The sequence below is a fragment of the Asterias amurensis genome, chromosome 21 (assembly GCF_032118995.1).
Source record: "Asterias amurensis chromosome 21, ASM3211899v1".
Classification (NCBI taxonomy): Eukaryota; Metazoa; Echinodermata; class Asteroidea; order Forcipulatida; family Asteriidae; genus Asterias; species Asterias amurensis.
The window spans coordinates 856,599-878,312 of NC_092668.1; the positions used below are offsets into that span (position 1 = coordinate 856,599).

The 21,714-nt window shown below is 36.6% G+C and overlaps 1 protein-coding gene across 2 annotated transcripts; it reads right to left on the reverse strand.

Annotated features, from left to right (window-relative positions):
* Positions 1-289: 289 nt before the first annotated feature.
* On the reverse strand, positions 290-20,914 carry LOC139953042 (broad substrate specificity ATP-binding cassette transporter ABCG2-like). Of its 2 annotated transcripts, XM_071952438.1 has the most exons (18): positions 20,505-20,914; positions 19,735-19,808; positions 12,461-12,561; positions 12,086-12,145; positions 11,122-11,236; positions 10,652-10,804; positions 9,822-9,979; positions 9,383-9,534; positions 8,988-9,095; positions 8,275-8,480; positions 7,787-7,852; positions 7,310-7,395; positions 6,775-6,864; positions 6,147-6,271; positions 5,466-5,620; positions 4,765-4,854; positions 4,443-4,507; positions 290-4,230 (listed from the first exon to the last, which is right to left on the reverse strand). In XM_071952438.1, the coding sequence occupies exons 2-18, from the start codon at positions 19,804-19,806 to the stop codon at positions 4,083-4,085; spliced, it is 1,950 nt and encodes a 649-aa protein (XP_071808539.1). In that variant the 5' UTR covers positions 19,807-19,808; positions 20,505-20,914; the 3' UTR covers positions 290-4,082. The 2 variants fall into 2 exon arrangements, with proteins under 2 accessions (XP_071808539.1, XP_071808540.1); XM_071952439.1 differs by lacking the exons at positions 19,735-19,808; positions 20,505-20,914 and adding an exon at positions 14,606-14,666.
* Positions 20,915-21,714: the final 800 nt, after the last annotated feature.

The window sequence follows — 21,714 nt, forward strand, 5'->3', positions numbered from 1 at the left end:
CACAAAAGCCAATTCCGTAATTTATGTAAGCTCGCAGGGGCGGGGCTTAATAAAACACCGACCAATCAACAAAAACCTCTGCAGTGACCCTTCCTGCGTTGGCCAATCAGGGGACCGCGCGCGCAATAGTACTATTTTTCAGAAGCTATGGCCATTTTGATTGATGCTTTTTACTCGTGACTACGGATCGGAATTGTGGACTGTTTGGGATCAAGCTCTAATTTAATATAATAGTATTTTTGTGTTACCTCACAGAGTAACCAAACAAATATTTGTCTAGAAACGTTGATGATTTTTTGTTATTTATTTTTATTCGGCTCTAGTGTGCATGGTATAACAAAACAATACAAAGAGAAAGTAATAAAGAAAGTTTTAATACCACAACAAAATGTGCATGAATATAACGGAAAACAAGAAACAAAATACTTAAAAGGACTTTACAAAATTTACTTTGCGGTCAAACTGTAACAGCAACCCTGCATTTTGCAAAAAAACGTGTCACTTCGTAAGAAAATAGAGAAAATAAGAAAGTATGCAAATGTACCCTGTGTATTAAAAGCATTTTGAGAAACATTTCACCCTCACCTGGAAGTAATGTGGTTAATAATATTATGTAAATGATAAAAGTCTTTATGCTCAAAATTTGTATAATTATATTGAGCCACGCCTCCCAGATTGTGCATCCCTATTATTATATATGATTTGAGGCATCGATGGTGAGGAATATATATTTGGTTTGCGGTAACACCATGTGTGGATCTACTTGGTAGAGTTGTTCTAAGAGAACTGTCTTGCTTAAGTCTACTACCTCGGAGTAGATTGTTCGGGTGTTCGGGAGACTTCTCAGTTCTGAAAAGAACTGTCCTGCTTATTAACTATGGGCGGATGGTATAGAAATAGGCTGGGACTACTAACTTTAGCTTATAGGATCGTCATTAACTGTACTACCGCTATTATTATTATTATTCCGGAGTGACATACAATTCGCCCCAGGTTTTCGACGATATTTCAAAAGCGCGACCGCCTTTTGAAATATTGAAATTATCAGACGTTAGTTTTGTGTATCTGTACATTAATTTATACAGGATTCAAACAATGGAATAGTTAAAAAAAAAAAGAAAAAAAAATACTTTGCATTTAAATCCATTTAAATACAAATGTTTTTAAAAGTACGTCTATTGATATGCACTGGAATCAAACACAATTTATGTCAAAAAACTCCCAGGGACCAATTTATATTGCTTAATTTTTTTTTCGGTTAAGCAGAAATGAGCAGGATACCAGTCACAAATTGTACATGTGACATGGTAGTTTGGCTGGTAACCCTTTTCTGGTAAGTATCACTTGGTTGTGCTTAGCTATATTTTGTACTTACAGGCACTGGACGCTATTGGTAATTATCAAAGACCAGTCTTCTCACTTGGTGTATCTCAACATATACATAAAATAACAAACCTGTGAAAATTTGAGGTCAATTCGTCGTCGAAGTTGCGAGAAAATAATAGAAGAAACCACGCCCTTGTTGCACGAGTTTGGTGCTTTTATATGCTTGATTTCGAGACCTCGAAATCAAATTCTAACATTTTAGTGATCAATTATTCTCAAAAACTACGTTACTTCAGAGGGAGCTGTTTCGCACAATGTTTTATACTACCAACCTCTCCCCATTACCCGTTTAACCATGGAGGAAGAATATTTTAACCAAGTAAGGTTTTATGCCAATAACTATTTTGAGTAATTATCAAAGTGTCCAATGCCTTTAAGCAGCTCTATGAAATTGGACGCAGGTTGACCGGGGATTACGCCGGGTCCCAGCCCTTCTGAACATTCCGGATTTATCTCTGCTAAAGACAAATAGGAAGCTGGATAACATTGTAGCAGCTTTAATCCTGCAAATCAAATCATTCATTCGGCCTTCAACATTCAGGTTTATTGTCTCGCCTGACATGACTAAACAAACTGATATTGGAAAATAAATCAACTGTCATGCTTGATTAAGGGCAACTTCCAAGGCTGTGTAGCAACATGGCGGTAGATAAGCCATTTTGAAATAAAGTGAACACAAGACTATTAATAATCACATTATATGTTTGAGTAAATCTGTCTGAATACACCCAAACCAACTAGTGCACTTCTATAATGGCCACCATTATTTCAAAATACTTATGGCACGTGTTGTACCAGCAGATCCTTCGAATACTTCAGAAACAATTCAAGAAATCGGCCCTGTGAGTTTGAGACTTGACAGTATTAAAGCAGTACCTGGAAGATAGTCCCCCCTCTTGTTTGGTATCAAATTGCGGACAGTTTAAAAGTATTGTTGAATTTACTTCTTGAAAATATAAACCCCCCAACATAAGCTGTTCATTTTTTTTAGTTTGTTAAATATTGTATCCATATGTTTTTTGTTTTTGAACAGAAAACTGTCTACACCTCCATCCATTTACCCTTCAATACCCTGTTGGTTCAAATCAAACATTTATAAACTTGTCATCTTTACATTAAATTTATTTCAAGTTAGAAAAACAATAAAATTATACCCTTTTATTAAATAGAACTATATACAGGTATCTGGGCCCAGAGATATAGCCTGTGTCCTGAAGACTCAGACCATGCTATGACAATGACTAAAATAGGCTGAATCAGAACCAACCCTTACAAAAAAATGGAATAGGAATCCTGTTTAAATATCTAGGAATCTATCAGAATTTCGCCTACAAGATAGGACTTTTTGTGTGAGGGAAGAAGCTACGGCTATGGCTAATGGTAAACTCCAAGCCTTGTAGGTGATTCAGCCAGAGCCACAACCAAAGCCATTGATTCAGAAACAGCCTGATGACACGGATCTCTGGGGTTTAATATGAAAGCACACACTCGGCCATCTTCATCTTCTTTGAACTCCACTTTGCATCTGTAGTTTCTGACTTATCGTAGTGAGAAACGATGTAGCTCTACAAACATCTTGCCGTTTACATCCTCACTTTATATTTGGTGTGTAGCTCAACTTGAACATTCGAATCCCCTTGCTTGTTGAAAACTCTCTACTTGTACCTTGCTCTCTGGAAGGCTCCACTTCAGAATCATTCTGATTGTTGAAAGTCTAAACAAGTACTTTGGAAACACCTTGCTTGGTGGAAGTCTCTTGTATTTTGGGATAACCTTGCTTTCCAGAAGGCTCTATTTTATACTTCAGAACCACCTTGCTTCATGGAAGTTTAAATGAGTACTTTGGAAACACTTTGCTTGGTTGGAATCACACTGCTTAAAAAAGTCTTCGAAAACACCTTGCGTTTTTCGAAGCTCTCTTCTTGTACTTTGGAATTGCCTTGCTTGTAGAAATATCTGTACAATCTTAAGACCCATTTTGCTGTTGGACAACTCTACTTGTACTTTGGAATTGTCTTCTTGTAGGAAGTGTTTGCGGTAGTACATAAGACCCATCTTATTATTGGACAACTGTTCTTTTACTTTGGAATGTCTTCTTGTAGGAAGTGTCTGCGGTAGTACATGAGACCTATCTTATTATTGGACAACTGTTCTTTTACTTTGGAATTGTCTTCTTGTAGGAAGTGTCTGCGGTAGTACATAAGACCCATCTTATTATTGGACAACTGTTCTTTTACTTTGGAATTGTCTTCTTGTAGGAAGTGTCTGCGGTAGTACATAAGACCCATCTTATTATTGGAAAACTGTTCTTTTACTTTGGAATTGTCTTCTTGTAGGAAGTGTCTGCGGTAGTACATGAGACCCATCTTATTATTGGAAAACTGTTCTTTTACTTTGGAATTGTCTTCTTGTAGGAAGTGTCTGCGGTAGTACATGAGACCCATCTTATTATTGGAAAACTGTTATTGTACTTTGGAATTGTCTTCTTGTAGGAAGTGTCTGCAGTAGTACATGAGACCCATCTTATTATTGGAAAACTGTTATTGTACTTTGGAATTGTCTTCTTGTAGGAAGTGTCTGCGGTAGTACATGAGACCCATCTTATTATTGGAAAACTGTTATTGTACTTTGGAATTGTCTTCTTGTAGGAAGTGTCTGCGGTAGTACATGAGACCCGTCTTGCCGCATGAGAAATTCTACTTGTACTTTGGAATCAATCTGAGTTTGATGTAGGTCAGAAGCAAGAAGCAAAGACACATGATGCCAAGAGCAAATTCATTCTGCCAAAGTCCCCAGGTTGAGTAATTGATCCCTTGACCGTCGAGATAAGACTCTCCAGACATGCTGTTACATGAGTAAATAATAAAAAGGTTTATGATTACACTTGTTCAAACCGGTTTTTAAAGGGAAAACCGGTTTCATGTTGAAATGAATCCCAATAAAACCTGTTGGTAAAAGGCCTACAGCAGCTTTCGATAATAATACAACCTTTATAGAAACATCGTTGCAAATTTTATTTTATTGATTTTAAGATAAGGAAAAGGAAAAGTTCTCACCAGATAGTACTGTTGCCTATCATCCCGCAAAACTCCAGTCCGACAAGTTCATTTACACTCAATGCCTGCAAACAAAACGGAAAACACAGGCATGATTATTGGTCCTAAAAAAAAAAAATGGAGGAGTATTTTATCAAACACAAGGGCTTTAACAGGGTGTTTAATCACTATGCTGATTTTCCCAAACGGCAAACCTTTCTTTTCCACCTTCAGATCAATTCAACCCAAAGAGAGGCTTGGAGGAAGACATAGTCTGGTACCTTTTGGTTGTTGGAAGAATTGGTATCTATTATTGTTACAGAACACTAGGACCAAGACTTACATTGAGACTGTATCTGAATAAGCTTAGGTATTGAATCCACTGCAACCAGGAGGGTAAGGATGCGATATTGACCAGTAGACCACTGAATACCTGCAAGACAAACACAACAAAGTATCTCAGAAGAAAACTCTATCTTTCGAGATCAAATCGCTCATTTTAGAAATGCAAAACCCAAATGTATTTCATTGTTTATATATATATTATACATGTGACAATAAAACACTAATAAAAATTAATTTTAAAAATTTTAAGGGGATTTTAAGTTTTATTCTTTTAAGATTAAGATTATTTTTAACATATGAATTAAGAAACTTTATATCACCAATAATGTTAGCAAGAGAGGGCCTGAAAGGAAACCAGAGTCTGGTTCCTTTTGAGTGGCACTGGTTTCGCACAGTCAATTTGCAGGCAACCAGTTCCAGGCAATCAGAATCTCTAGAGAGAAAATCGATTTCTGTTTCTTTTTTTTTCGGGGGGGGGGGGGGGGGGGAGATAGTGAGTACCAGCTAGAAGAATGTTTTTTTTTGTGCTGCCAAAGTGTTCATTTTGCATGCAGTGTGGTTGGTTGCCTCCTAGTTGCCTGAAAATATTCCCTTGTGTGACAGGGCATCATAGGGTAACTACAAAAACGACAACTATAGTTGAGAATACAGTGTTTTTTTATCTTATTTTATGGGTCTGATAACATGTAAATTACTTACAAGCATGACGACATAACACAAGGAGACAAGTAAAGTGGCGACACTCTGTAAGGTGACCGTACTACTGATGGCAAAGGAGAGGCTGCAAGCGGTAAATGTTGTCATGATCAGATTCAAAAGGTAGATAAAGAATGATCCCGCTGTCGCCTTCAAACCTGGTGAAGAGAAGTCAAGAAGTTCACGTCTCACCAAGGAGCACTTAGTACATACCAGCTGCTAAAATATTGCTTAGCGAGGTTAGGTTACCAGCCAAAACACCATTTTAAATGAATATTTTTATGACTGGTTCTCTGTCAATTGAGGCTTTTTGCAACAATCTGCTTGTATTAAATTGAGCCCTATACTTTAAAAATTAAAACAAAAATTACAGTTATAACGATTGGTCCTGTTACAACTTTTAAAAAGGCAACTGAATGGGCCTACAAAGTGGGCTACATTCAGCCTAACCATTACGCCCCCACCCCCCTCAAGTAATGAAATAAACTTAAAACATACATAAGTTAATAAATAAATAATAAAGAAAACAACAAATAAAAAAGTACAAAAATCAAACAAACAATTAAGTATTAAAATGAGTTTTAGTTTGATTCCAATTAAAACAACAAAAAGAAAAACTTAATTAGACTGTAAGAGGACTAATAATTAATAAGCTGGTACCCACTTACGCTGGTACCCACTTACCGAGCATCCAGTACGTAATGAGAGCGAACAAAGCCGTTGGTAATATTCTCATTGGCAACAGATCGCAGAATATTTTTGAGATGAAGAAAGTGGACACCCTGTAAAAACCACTCGCAGTCTCATGTCTGTATAAAACGGTGGAATGTAAGAAAGCCAAGTTTGACAAAAGGATCCTTGAGCTCTTTGTGTTTGTCAAAACAATTTGCTTTTAACAAACAAAATTTATTTTCTGTAAAAACAACAGTGATATGGCAACTTCTAGCTTGATGGTTTTTTAAAGTTATCTGGGAAAGATGGTTTAAATGACAACATATTTAGAACTGCTCAAAGTCAATTCTTGAAATGTTTTACAAAATGAATTTTTGCCAGCCCTACAGATTCAAAGTAATATTAAACAAGTTGAGTGTCTAAATAGGGTGTAATGTTAATTTGTATGAAAGATGACTGGGTCTTGCTCAATATACCATCTTGGAAACCTCTTATTGACAGGATTATGACAGGATTAGTCTTTAGCTATGATTATTTATGATAATTATCCCAGGTAATTTTGAAAAAAAAACATCAAGCTACTAAATGAACAATTCATGGTTTCAAAAATGATTTGGGTTTGGAAGAAGAGTTGACTTACACAAAGATGACTCTTTCCTGGATGAAAGCCTCGATGGCACTCATGTTTCCAAACACCATATTCATGGTTACAAACAAAAACGCACCAACTCTAGAAATATATAAATATTTTCATACATAAGGAACATCTTATAAAATAACATCTCAAAAGAAATGCAAAAAAAATGCAGGTAAATAATAATTACAACATCTTTTAGGTTTAATCTATTTATGCTTATCTCATTTGGGATCAAATTTATGAAACTCGCGCTGCTGATTTATAATGAGCAGAATGCTAGCTTTAGGTTTCTGAATTTGATTATCTGGGTTCAACTTTTAAAACCCTTTTTGCTCAATTCAGCCCTTATCGCTAGCTATAACAGACAGAAAGCCACCTAAGACTTGAGTTTTTATTTAGATTTCTGTGATCAACTTTATGGAACTCTTACAGCTCTTCTCAGCAGTTATGGCTCAAGGACAGAATAAAGTTTGCAGTCAGCGTGGATTTCCACAGGAAGCATAGGTTTCCCTGATAAATTAAAATAATTTTGATTTACCTATTCTGGATTCCGGAGTTTAGCGAGAGGTCCAGTTGCCAGAAGATGACACCAAGAATCAGGGAAAGGAAAATCATACTCAGCGGCTACAACAAAATAAATAGGAATATAAATAAATAAAAATAAATTTACAAATTAAAAAGACAGGAAAGTTTGGAGAATTTTTCCTCAGAAAAGTCACATCAAATTAACTTTAACTAATTATAAGATTTTTTCTTCTGGGACCAATTTAATTGAGGCTCTTTAGCAGAAATGGTGCACAAAGGTTTTCTGCTTAGCAAATAAGTGGGAGACCACATTGCAAACAGTACATTATGACACTATTTTGACAATTAATTTCAGGTAAGCACATTTGGTTTGTGCTTAATAATCAGCTTAGTGAAATTGTGCCCAGTTGCCTGTCACTGGGTTCTTTTTAACATTTTCAAAATTTCAAGTTTGACTCATTAAAAGGGAATGTGTGACAACTTAACTGACCTGAAAGATGGCAAGTTGTGGACTTCTGATGAAATTGATGATGGTTCTCTTTGAGACATACTTCATCTGTAGAGAAAACAATAAAAATAAACTACTGTCAGACACAAGTAGGATGCAGGAGGGGGCAGAAGGAAAATGTTTGTGAGTGGGGAAAAAGGGAATGTTGATACAATTGAGTTAGAAAAAAGTTTGCACTTGATCTTTACAAAGGGCATCACAGCAAAAGCGCATGGCACCACGGCAATAGACCGATCCATTACGCCCCGCCTCCTTACCAGTTGACCAATCACAGCCGCATAACCCGATCACCATTAGTGCAAAGATCACCAAACGGTTCAAATGGTGATCAGATTTCGCGGTTATGATTGGTCAATGATAACTGGGCCTGGCTTAATGGATCGGTGTATTCATGTGGGTGCTGTGGGGTTTTTCAAGGCCTGTATTATTAAAATAAATTAATTGAATAAAAATAATATTTTATTCTTTACCTGGACAGGAAAGGAAGTTGCATATTGAATATCTTGCACAATCGCGTCATCTTCCCCATTTTTATGAGACAGATGGATGACACCGGCGTCGCTAGTCATCGTTTCATGTCCCGTTGACGCTTTGAACAGCTCAGCTAGAGACGGGTTAGCGGAGAGGCCATTGTCCATCTCAGTCAATATGACTTGGGTGCCTTTCTCACAGTCACCTGAAATGGGAAAATCAGAAGTTTGATTGGATTTGGGATAAGGAACAGAGATTATGGGGGTTCGAGTCCCCACCAAGAAGATAGGGAGAAGTTAGTAGAAATACAAGTAGGGATACATGGGATTTGAACTTCCTCTATCCACCAGGCTAGATCAACGGTCTTGTGGTATGACATGTGTTCTTTATAAAGCAATGCAAAGGTTGTGGGTTCGAATACCACCCAAGTAATTTGCCTGTGGAATCAGGGAGAAAAATGAGTATACAAAGGTTAAGGGTAAAAACAAATTCTAAAAGGTATTTGTAACAAAACAAGTGTTTAAGGCATACTAGAAAGGGGGATGTCGACTGCTTGGTACTATGTTTTGTCAATGGTTCCCTACCAACTCCAATTTAAACACTCTAAGAGTATTCAGGTTTTAGTTTTTTTGTTTTTGTTTTTTTAATAAAACATCTTGACCAGGAGTCTCCCTAAAAACTGTCAGCAAAACATGTGTTTACAGCGATTTACCATTCTCCTCTGCTGCAGGACCAAGGGATTTCAGAGATGAGTTCAAGTAGCCATTGATGACATCAAGGAAGAAGTCTGGTGGGTTGTTGTGCTCCTCACACTGGTAACCTGTTATAGAAAGAATACGGTAACATAAACTGTTTTGTTTCAAATGTTTTTGAACTCTTTTAGTTTCATTTCATCCCTTAAGATTTCTAGCAAGGTTTTGCTGGAAATTTAAGAACTTGGTGTCAAAGTCAGTACATTTATATATAAATGACAGATAAAACAGAGTGTTCAAATTTAAAAAAAGGGTGCCCGAAAGACACCCAGCCACCCCTCTGGCTGTCACTATGTGTTCTGGGCATAGAAAATGTTACTACGCAACTGTAATAGACCAAGGTGATGAAATTTACCGATTGATTCAAAGAAGTTGAGAGCCCCTTCCGTGGGTCCGTGGTAAACTGTCGTGCCTTTATCCAGAAGATGCAGGGTGTCAAAAAGCCGGTAGATAGAGAATCTTGGCTGGTGAATAGAGAAAATGGTAGTGCGCCCTCTCTTGGACAATCTAGGAAAGGGTCAGGATAAGATTAACTAGTTATTCAAAATGAGGTAAAGCCAGAGGTAGGTTTGGAATTCTACTTCAAAAAATTGTTAATGGTCCGATGTTTTGACCCTAGCAGAGTATTTCTTGAAGGCTAAAATAAATATAGTTTTTTTTTAGCATTCAAGTAAGACTCTTCTATGGTCAAACGCCACTAACTATTTTTTGCAACAAAAATTATCAAGTAATATTATTTTGTAAACAAATTTTGAATAATTTTTACATAAAAGATTCTAAAATGAGATAATCACCTTGAGAGGAGAAGCATAACAACACTGGCCGTAGCGGCGTCCAGACCCGTTGTAGGCTCATCAAGAAACAGAACGCTTGGCTTGGTGATCAACTCCATCCCAATGTTAGTACGTTTCCTCTCTCCACCGGAGACGCCCCGGATAAACTCAGTCCCAACCTAATATTTGGACAGAAAAATACGATTCTACTCTTATTTGCATTTCTTGTTTCATCCGAACAAAATCCGCTCCTTCGTGAAACCGTTGTAAGAAAAATAAGACAATACTTTTTGGCACAGCTCTGTCTGCACAAGTAGTTCCCAGTAGTAAAAGTAAGGAAAACAAATGAAGGATCAACTTTTTGGTGTAGTCCTTCAGCTCAACTCGGAGCCTTTCTCAAATCTCAGCTTGGGCTTCGTATCGGGCTTAGGTTCCGCGCGCTCTGCATTAGCAGTGGAAGCATAGCGAGTATATACATTTTTGGAGCATCGTGCATTTTTTCATCCGAGTACTTGTTGTGTATTTTTAGCAGACAGAACCTAGAGCAGGAGTCAGAGCCCAAGGGAAGGTTAGAGAAAGGCCCCTGAACTTCCTCCTCACAGGGCACACTAAGGCTGTGTCGGAATTGGCGGCTACGGCTACAGCTAGATTTCCACGCCATCATGCGTTGAAGTAAAGGACGCCCTTAGCAACACCCTTAGCAACAGCCGTAGCCGAAGCTGTAAGCGCCAATTTGGACATGGCCAATCCCTCCGGAATGAGTGTCTAGGATCTGCCTCTTCCCGGATTTCCCTGTGTAAGTATAATTAGTTGATGTTTCCACACCCTTTTGCTAGTCAGTTCCAACCTACCCTTGTGTTCCCACAATCTGACAGTCCGAGCTCTGTGATGACGTCTTCAACTCTCTCCGCCCGTTCCGAGTGGCTGAAATTACCCTGGAGACGAAGGGCGGCTGAGAAGGCAAGATTTTCTCTTACTGTCAGTGTTCCCATGACAACGTCATCCTTTGATTAACAACAAGAATGTTACAAGGAAACCTTTAGCAAGACAAAATTAAAAGATGTGTCGAGAATACAAAATTTGTACAGGAAAGGCAAAGTGTATGCTTTTTATGGATCATAAAATGGTTGAAGGGTTGTGAAGTATGGCACAATTCATTTGGAGTTGTTGTCAAAAAGTCAGTCTCCCTCTAACATCTTAAATTGCTATTTCCTTCCTTTTCTTCTCTCCGTTTTGTTCTTTGTTAGTTCATTGATTAAATTCGCTTTTCTAAGAGTCCTTGGCTTTACACTCAGAATAAATGAAATGAAATGTAGATTACCTGCACCACGTAGCCAGAGATACACTTGAAGTTAGCAGGTTGCTTTGCGCCGTCTACCAGCACAGTCCCGCTCACTCCCCTGGGATCTTTGCGTCTCGCCAAGATGTCAAGAAGGCTTCATAACAAACACAAACAAAGGAAAAACCATAACAATTAAAGGCACTGGACACATTTGGTAATTGTCAAAGACCAGTATTCTCACATCCCAATGTATATAGTAACACATCTGTGAAAACTTGGGCTCAATTGGTCATCAAAGTTGCAAGAGAACAATGAAAGAAACAGCACTCTTGTTGCACAAATTTGTGTGCTTTCAGATGTCTGAGAAAAGCCTCAGACCCAAAGTCTTTCTCAGATTCAAATCAGAGAGAAAATAACTCTTTCTCCAAAACTAGGGTACATTTATAGAGGGAATTGTTTCTCACAATGTTTTATACTAACAACAGCTCTCCGTTGCTCATTACCAAGTAAGTTGTTCTGCAAAAATATATTTTGAGTAAATACAAAGCGTGTCCAGTGCCTTTAACTGACGGCAACATTACAATTTACGATTGACAAGAAATCCCACGAAACAAAATTGGGTCACTGTAAATCTAAATTTTGGTGTTTGTTAAAAAGATATATCGTAGAGTACAAGAGGTGATGACGGAGGGGGGCTGTACTGGAAAATTTATGACAAGCGAAAACACCTGAACATTTTTTTTGCAATGTTCAAGATTGGAATAAAGACATATTATGATGTTGACAATATTTATTACCTCGACATTTCAATGATACCTGTGTTTGGATTAAGTTACCGAAGAACTTTTATGAACTTTTAAGAAAGAAGAAAAACAATGTTTTTAATAATTTTACCTCCTGCCACAAACTGAGAGTAAACTTTTATTTGGGTTCATTACGTTGAGATTTATTAGCGTTTGCCGAAGCGAAATAAAAGTATCTGGTAAAAAGAAGTTTCACTTACGAGGTTTTTCCACTCCCTGTTGGTCCCATTATTGCATTCATCCCAGGCTGGAATACTCCACTGTATAAAAAAGTATCAAAATAATCAGTAATTGTAATAACAAATTAAATAGTTAGGCCTATTTGTTACAAATAATTAAGTCATATAGGGTCGATTTCACAAAGAGTTAGGACTAGTTTTAACTAAGGACTAGTCCTAGGAGATATTAAAAACGTAAGATAGTCCCAAGTTAGGATGAGTAACTCATCCTAAGTTGAAATAAGACTGCACTAGTCTCAACTCTTTGCGAAATCCACCCTGAACTCAGACGAGTAAGCCAAGGAAATGTTTAACAGAGAATTTGAAATGGATGACCAATAATAATTTCACACTTACGTTATGTTATTTAGGATGGTTTTTGTAACATCTTTTCGCTTGACTTTGACTTTCACCTCATAGTTGATGTCATGAAAAGATAATGTAGAACCCAGCAACTCCTGGTTAACAAATATCAAAAAATAACAGTCAAATGCAATCATCATCTATGTGAAATAAATCAAAATCTGACAAGCACTGAACAAAAAAAATCTTGTCAACAATTTTTTAAGAAAGAGGTCAAACAATAAAAGAATTTGAAAAGGGATTCGGATTTAGTGAGTTCTGCTGTTTGTTTGTCCAGCTGTGAGTCTTGTTACATGTGTCTAGTCTACTTGTTTACTTGTCTCGCTTGTTTTCTGTTTGTCTTTCTTGCTTGTTTTGTAGCCTGCTGGTAATGTTCTAACTACCAGCATAAATCAAGAGAGACAGATAACTATCCATCAAGCAACCCCTGGATGAACAGAGCTTATACAAACTGAAAGGGATGGTATGTTGTTTTGTAATCACTCATAAAATTAACGGCAATAACAACTTTGGTTATTTAAAGACTCTGGACACTATTAGTAATTTTCAAAGACCAGTCTTCCCACTTGGTGTATCTCCACATGTATATGCATAAAATAACAAACCTATGAAAATTTTGGCTCAATTGGTCGTCTAAGTTCAGAGATAATAATGAAAGAAAAAAACACTCTCTTCACATGAACTTGTGTGCTTACAGATGTTTGATTTCGAGACCTCAAATACTAAATCTGAGGTCTCGAAATCAAATTCGTGGAAAATAACTTCTTTCTTAAAAACTACGTCACTTCAGAGGGAGCCGTTTCTATATGATAATTACTTTGAGTTTCTCCCAAAAGTGTCCACTGCCTTTAACCAAGCCTACAGCAGCTTATGACATAACAGCATTTTGAGAAATATTTCACTGCAAAGTAATGTGGTTATGTACAAAGGTATCACTGTATCAGTTTCTATGACTTTACAAGAAGGTCGCCATTGCCTCAACTTAAATACTGCTTTATAAAAATAAAATAAAAATACCAAAACGAAAACTTTTCGGTAAAGTTCCCAAATTACCAACAATCTAGGTCACCATACAGGGGATTCCCCAGCTCTCAATCACTCTAAATCAACATGGGGTGGTTTTAAAAGTTAATACAAAGGATTTCATTAAGGGACCAATCTACTTTAAGGTGTAAAATTAAATCTTTCAGATTTGAATTTTAAATGCTTCTATGATTTATTTTTAAATTTTTAAGATTTACCAGTCCCATATTACAATCCTCTGAATTAACTTTGAAATCCCCTCCAATTTAGAGTTTAATTCTCATAAATCAAGACAACATTTTTCTCTTAATATACAGGAGTACCTTTCTACTCCCCCAAAAAAGTTTCTGAGATTCTAACCACACAATATTACGACACAAGAGGGGGTACACCATTCCTGATGAGCACCAAAATAAGGTACCACCCTCCCATTAAATCTTACACAAAGGCCCTTACAATGCCTTTTGCAGCTTAACCAGAAGATGCTAAGCTATAGTTCCATTACTACTTACTCTTTATAAAAGTGTCAGGGAATTTCAGGAATCAAACACAAAAGACCGACAAAACAACATCCAATCTCGTTTCAAAACACATTGATCCGAATGAAGCATTAAAAAGGATCCAACAATGTAAGAGACTTTAGGCCTTGGATTAGAAGACCTTTCTTTATCTAGTGCCTGGAAGGAGACTTTCTTCAGAGACCTTCTTCTGCTTAGTATCAATACAGAATAGCCTGCGTATTTAATTGAGACTGGAAGCCCAAAGTGAGAGTTGTTGTTTCTACCACAGGCCTTGAAATGAACCATGGCACACACAGCAATTGCAATGATGCCTGTGCTTTGGTCCCCTATATACATGCTATAGTTTTTTTGGAAATGGGTAAAACAATGTCATGAAAATAGTTTTCATCCCATGAGACGAAAAGTATTTTAATCATTTACAAACGTATTTTCATGACAATGTTTTACTCATTTCTCAAAAACTACAGCACCTCAGTAAGTAATATTTGAAGGGAAGCTTTTTACTATCATTATCTTCAAACCCTGTAAGTTTAATGTAAATCTATGGACATTTTGAAAAAGTACCAAATCCTTTAAATGAAATACAAAATCTTACCATACTTGCCACAATTCAGTTGTCACCCTGTTCCATCCACAGAGATCCAAATGCATTTATATCCCAACAGCCAAAGACAACATCTCAATTTATACTAAGACCAAACAACAATATGCAGGGGGGGGGGGGCATAAAACTCAATCACGAGTCAATTTAATTACTGGTTACAAAACACTTTGTATATAATGGCTGGTAGGGCCTATCTCTATAGTATACAAATCAATTATGAATAAGCTACAGCTTTATGCTAATTACATGTATCTATTGAATCTGGTATTGAATTGACATTCTGAACAATCAGTCTGTATATATTAGGGGCCCTACTTGTTTCTGACTGAAACAAACCAGTTGTATTTATAATCTTTGTATCTCTATGCATTACATACAAATTATGAAAGAAATACAAAATCTCTGTTTGAACTTTATTCTAATTAGCTATTGAATCTGGAATTTAATTTACGGTCGACGACCTTTAAAAAACAAAGTGTATGTACATGCTGGTATCTCTATGAAGACCAATAAGAGTGGATATGTACGCATTACAAGTCTTTGTTATAATACTATTATTATTATTATATACAATTTATAAAGCTATAAATCCATTGAACTTTGTGCAAACCAACTTTATGCTAATTAATAACCTATTGATGACAATAACCTGTCAATTGATAACTTCCCGATAGACTAAAACCTGATTTGTACTTCAGTTCTCAGCTGCATCAGAATGTGAGATGTGACAATAATCTGACATAAAATGTCATTAATAGTGAAAAAAAAAACACAGGATAAAACTGTGTTTTTATAATAATAATTTGGGGGCTACTCCCTCTGAAGTAACCTGGTTTTTGAGAAAGAGGTAGTTTCTCACTAAAATAATAGTCTTTAATTCCTATCTGAAAGTACACAAATTCGTCACACAAGGGTGTTTTTTTCACAATAATTTTCTCGCAAATTCGATGACCAATTGAGCCCAAATTTTGACATGCTTGTTTTTTTATGCAAATGATGAGATACATTAAGTGAGGTCTATGGTCTTTGACAATGTTGTTTTTGTTTCACTGCTATTTAAATTGTATATCTGTTTAATATGAGAGACAGCCTATCACAAGGCTGGACAGCAACTTCAAGTGCAGGTGAGGACTACAGGTTTTGAAGACCATGTTCGACTTAAAAAGGGGTGTAAACTCAGTTTTGAAAAAAGTTCTATTATGTCTTGTATACTCTGTAGGCCTACAACCTGAAATATGTTGATGACTTTAGGCTGTCCCTAACAACCCACTTGTGCAATGTTTAGATTAGTGGTGAATTTCCTACAAATAAATAGATTTAATGGATGATTCACTTGTCAAGACCAATTGAAATTTTTACAGCATGTTGAAACCATTCAGTCATTACCCCCAGGGGAAATTTCTAGTGTTGAACTTTGACTTTCTAATGGAGCATTTCAGCGACACAAAGCCAACAAAATTGAAAATATCTGAAGCATGATTTGAATGGCATTAATACTGCATCATGATTTCATTATGAATAGCAAATAATAATAATAAACATGACTTTTAGAAAGCGCGTCAAAAATGCCTCGAAATACCCAACCCACCCACAGCAGTCGCCTTGGTGCCTCAAAGTATTGCTATATATGGTACCATCTGCAAGGTTCCAATTCAACATCTTCCTCATAGAAGTGCCCCTTTGCAGAGGGGAATTGCTGTGCCCCTTAAAGCCATTATACACTTTCGGTTAACAGTATTGTCCAAGTCCCACCCTTCGTGTATCACAACTTATACATAAAACAACAAACCTGTGAAAACTTAGGCTCAATCGGTCATCGGAGTGGGGAGAAAATAACGGGAAAACCCACTCTTGTTTCCGCGCATTTCGCCGTGTCATGACATGTTTAAAATAAATCCGTAATTCTCGCTAACGAGAATTTATATTGTTTTACCGTTTTCTCAAAAAGTAAAGCATTTCAAGGACTAATATTTCAAGAGAAGTCTTTCATCATTACCTTCTGTAAACGCTGTAAATTATTTGTAAATCTGTGAACTTTTTGCTTTTTTTCTGTACCGAAAGGGTCCAATGGCTTTAAAGAATCAAACTCAAGGCCTGATAAACTTTTACTATAACAGATGCAAAGTGCTGGACAAGAAGAGGAAAACAGGAAAGGAGGGCAGACAAGAGAAACCAAAATTACATGCCAACAGAAAAAAGATAAGTCTTGAGGGCCTTTTTTTTTTTTAGACCAGTTGGATTTCTAGTAGGAGTAGGGAGTTTATTCCATAACCAAGAAGAGACAGAAATTCTTGATTCCAGCCAGAATACGAGATTTGGAAATACCAAGACATCCTCCTACGGAAAAATGAAGAAAATACGAGGAAGACTTCCGGGTTCAAAGTATATTAAACTTTGTGAAGGAGCCCTCTCAAAAAAAAAAAAAAAAAAAAACAGGGGAGGGTAAATACTTAAATTCACTTTGTCTTCAAACAACTGGAAAAACAAATTTCTTGATTTTTTTTCTAGAAAAACAAATTTTGTTTTCAGAACCTCAAAAATACCAAAGAGAGGAAATGTTTCTGCAGAGTGGCACAACACTCTCTGGTGGTCTCGCTAAAAACACAGACAAAAATAACCTGATTTGAGGAAAGAAAGAGAGAAACTCGGAAGAAAAACCAAGACTGGTCAACTCCATGGGGTAGGCACACATGTCACCCGATGAGGGGAAGATTAACTTTGGCCCAGGGGGGTTCAGAATGTCAAAACAAGAGAACAGACCATCAATTTGTGGGATTTGGTTTCTGTAAGAGAATCAGGCACGGCCTTAAAACTTATAAACTTTTGGCACTGTAAATTTTGTGGAATCATGAGTGAAACTGCACTTTTTTTTCTAAAGTGGGTTTAGAAATGAACAACTTTGTGGTGCTGAAATGTGTTGTGTCAATGAAAAGTTGTGCGAACAATAAATCACTCATGAATTTGTGAAGCATTTTAACGTTGAATCAGTGTGGAACAAGAACATCTCGGGAAAAGTTAATCACCCATGTGGTCCGGGTAGATCATTGGGCTTTATTTAAAAACAAAATTATTTTGGAGGTTTTAGTATGCTGGCAAAACGTCCAAACCTGTCATAGTAGTGTTTCATTTTGTATTTTGAATGAGCCATCCCATCCCTAAGCCCAAAGGCAGATTTTATTTACCAGCCATTTGAAGTACGATCTTGCTTTCATATAAACAGTGAGTCAAATTTTTTCCTCGAATTTCCCCAGGGTTCTTAGTTTTTTATAGCTCCATGCTCAAATAGAGATGAAACAGAATTATTACGCTGAACACCTCACATTGAAAAGAAATTGTGTTGATAAAACCACTTTCAAAATGTTCAACTCCACTGATTCTTTATTAGGTGCCGACCCCCAGTGGCTTTTGCGTACCTCTTGGTGAATGGTTTTTTTTTTGAAAGCTTGGTTGTTGTGAAAGTACCTTGTACAATACAAATATATATAACAAACAATCCCGTATTTCTCTAACCTAGATCACAACAAACCACTGTCACTGTCCTGAAAAGTGAAAACATTGAATTAGCTTCGAAAAACTAATGAAAAGAAATAATACTATTGCTTGATAAAGTTCATTGCTTAGCAATAAGCTTGCAGGGAATAAGTCATGAGACATGTCCATTGTGTGGTATTTTGTATGGTAAGTTGTTAAGTTCTGCTTTTGGTTCAGTGTACTTTTAGAAGTTTTACTTTCTGTTAGAAAAAAAATACAGTTTTATAGAGGAAGGATGATACCAATGAAAAATCCCTTTTTTCCATTCTTGAGTCTATATCAATTTTTATAACTTTTCTAAGAGGAAGGTTGATTTTGAACAATCAAGTCAAGTCGAAAAACATCTTGCTTTTGAAAAAAAAAAAAAAAAATCAATTCAAATGTTCACTGAACAAAACCATATTTAGTTCAATTAGTTTGTATATCCTAATCTAATGCATACAGTTCAGTTGTCTAAGTTGATGGACCCTTTTTGGTGGACCTTTTTTGGTGGACCCTTTTGAAAATTGTAGCCTAATTTTCTAATGACTTTAAATAAATTAATAATCTCAACTTTTAGCCAAACAAACAACACATCTAGTCTCAACTTAATTGACAGAGAACTTAGCCAATGTTTTCATCTTGAGGTAAAAGTACCCTGCGGCAAGCCACATGGGAATTGAGGCTAACACCACCAACTTAAGCCCACATGGGAAAAACAAAGCAAAGCCTTCTTTGAAATGCCAGGGCCTTTTGTCGCCAAATAAATCTTAGGGTTTCTGATGATGAGGTTTATTGAGTTGCACCTGTTCAGACTGACGGATTTGCTGGTCTAAAACATTTTAGGAGAACATGTATTAGGTTAGGATTTACAGCCTGTGAAAAAAAATGGGTTTAGGCACTGAACTTTATTATAATGGAAACATTGTAGGCCTACCTTTAGAATTGAGTTTTGTTGTTGTTGGGTTTTTTCCAAGCAGGAGGGGGGGGGGGGGGAATTCTCTGCTAGCTTATTCAGCGCGAGGACATTCTTTTGCACCCTCATTAAGTGTGTCTCTATGGTACGATCTTGTGGAGGTGGAAAATTTACCTCATTGAATAGCCCATTTTGGTCATATCAAGGATTTTGTGAATTGTGTTCTACTGTAATCTTCAGATTCCAATCAGAACTGGAACACAAAAGGCCTTCAGTTATTGTGTACTAGTCAGTGGCCCACCAGGAAAACAACTTTGGACAGGGCAAATAAAACAAATTTAAATGCCGCCTTCAATATTTAGTGCTCAGCTAACCAGGAACATATCATGGTAATATTAATTAAGTGTATGACTAATTGTTCAAAAAAAAATTGTCCTAGTTCCCTATTTGGTCACATTGTTTATTTTTCTATTACTTTTTTTTTTTTTTGGGGGGGGGGGGGGGGGCTGATATTACTATCATTAATTGTTTTACAATAGGGGCCCTACATTGTGGAGACATTTATTTGTATTTTTTTCTGGTTTCTGTTTAATGTTTTTAATATTTCAGTTTAACCTTTGTTGAAAAAAAAAAAAAAATAGAGCACAATTTTGTCTTTGAGAAAGAAAAAAAAACTTTCCAAAGTGAGACAAACCTCTTTTTTGCTTTCTTTCTCCTTTGCCGATGGCTTCCCATTTGGAACAGGTGTTTGTGTCATTTCTGTCATTTCTGTAAAATAAATATTATGTGAAACACAAATTGAATTAACTGACGACTAGAATTAACGACTAGAAAAAAATAATACAACAAGCAGAAGTTTCTATAGTTTGTTGGTCGTTTTGGTTGCAAAGCAGATTAAATAGACTGCATGACTTGCAAGGTTGTGGGTTCGAATCCTACCAAGCTTACCCCTCACCTCACAATTACTAGAATTTAAGTATTGACTATTGTCGTGTAGAAAACTGAATCACAATTTCTGGTTAAAAAATGTATAGTATATAGTATCCTGTCACTACCTTTTCATTCTTAATGAAATAAATTTGGTACCCCAGAACAGGTTTCTGTACAGTAAATGAAGATGAATGAAGATGAACTAATTCTAATTTACTCAAATGAGATATTCCTACTTGTAGTTAAAAATGAGTAATAATAAAGTGGTGGCCGAATGTTAATCTTTATTTGTGCAATTCATAATCATACATGGACGATAAAAATCAATGTTTAAATGAGAGAGTTTGGCTGTTGCCAGCTTGGTGTTTGTAAAAGAATATTATCCCCTTGTGGGAGTTCCCTTGACGGGTAGCGGGAAGATCATCTTAAAAAAAAAAAAAAAAAAAAACCAAACAATGCACACAAAATGAAAATCGATGAGTTCAAAACCAACACAGGCGAACAACAGATAAGGAATGTTGTTTTCACACATACCGCAAAAGTTGTTCCGAGTTATCTAAGGTGTAGCGATGTTGTTCATACAGTGTATCTCACAGATCCTGCACGTGTAGTCCTCCTCGATCGACGCACACACGAGCAGCTGGCTTTGGCCGTCAATTACAAGCTAAACCACGGCATGCAGAAGTCTTCGAACAGCCTCCCTGCAAACTCCACTCAATGTTTGGGAGTATTCACTAACACTGCATCAAAAGTCACCGTGATTTCTTATCTGTGCGTTTATTATGCCCAACAAGTTCAATGTGCACATCGTCTATCCAGCCCAGTGTCTATAATATAACCAACATCTACTTTCCCGGGGTTTGGTGCAGAATAGTTTTCCCAGCTCAGCGTGAAAACAACAAAACAACCCGGGCCCATTGAGGTTTTGAATTACGTGTTTCTGTAGGAATAAAGTGCACCCTCAGCGTTCATCAGTTTCGTTAAGTCTTGGTCACGCAAAGGGGCGTGGTCGGGCGTGCTTTTATAAGAAAACACAAACTTATATATTTTTGTTTTGTATACTTTTGTCTGCAGAATTAATTATTAGAGTGAAATAAAAACAGAAATTGAAAGCAGATTTCTACTTGAGGTTAATTGGAATGTTTATTGCATAATAAGATAATAACAAGATGCCTATTACATTCATGTAAACCTATAAATAAAGTTCTCATAAGTTATAAACTTTGTGTTAAATTGAAAACAAAATCTAATTCTATGTGCAGTGTTTATTCCTTAAAACCATTTCAGCTCTCTTGGGAGTATAAGGCCTGTGCTGTGCAAAGTATGTAACGCACCAATCTAAATCAACCACAAGAACCATCTCTGCCCTCGCAATAAACAAGTACCCAGGCTGCATGAGTCTTGCTCAAGGACACAAAGTTTCATGGCAGGGATTCGAACCCACATGCTGATGATTTAGCAATCAAATGAGTTCATTCACTAAACCACTCGGCCACAACACAAAAAAGAATTTTGTTCAACATTCTACAATAGTTTTAACAGATTTTCTCCTTTTGTAACGTTGTGCACTCTTCTGTGAAAAATCATCCACAAATTCATAGTCTAAAAGGTTTGCGGTGACACCATGTAAAAATCTCTTTTGTGAGTAGAGCTGGCTCTAAGAAGAGCCGGTTTGCTTGGCGTTTTGGTCAGTGTGCTCTGACCATCTTCTGGAGAATGCATAGTGTTATCTTAAATTCATAGT

Coding starts and splice junctions, on each gene's coding strand:
- LOC139953042 (XM_071952438.1), bottom strand. CDS start 19,806: ATGACAGAAATGACACAAACACCTGTTCCAAATGGGAAGCCATCGGCA. Junction 9,980..10,651: donor CAGATTGTGGGAACACAAGG/GTAGGTTGGAAC, acceptor TCCAAATATTAG/GTTGGGACTGAGTTTATCCG. Junction 9,535..9,821: donor GTTATGCTTCTCCTCTCAAG/GTGATTATCTCA, acceptor ACCCTTTCCTAG/ATTGTCCAAGAGAGGGCGCA.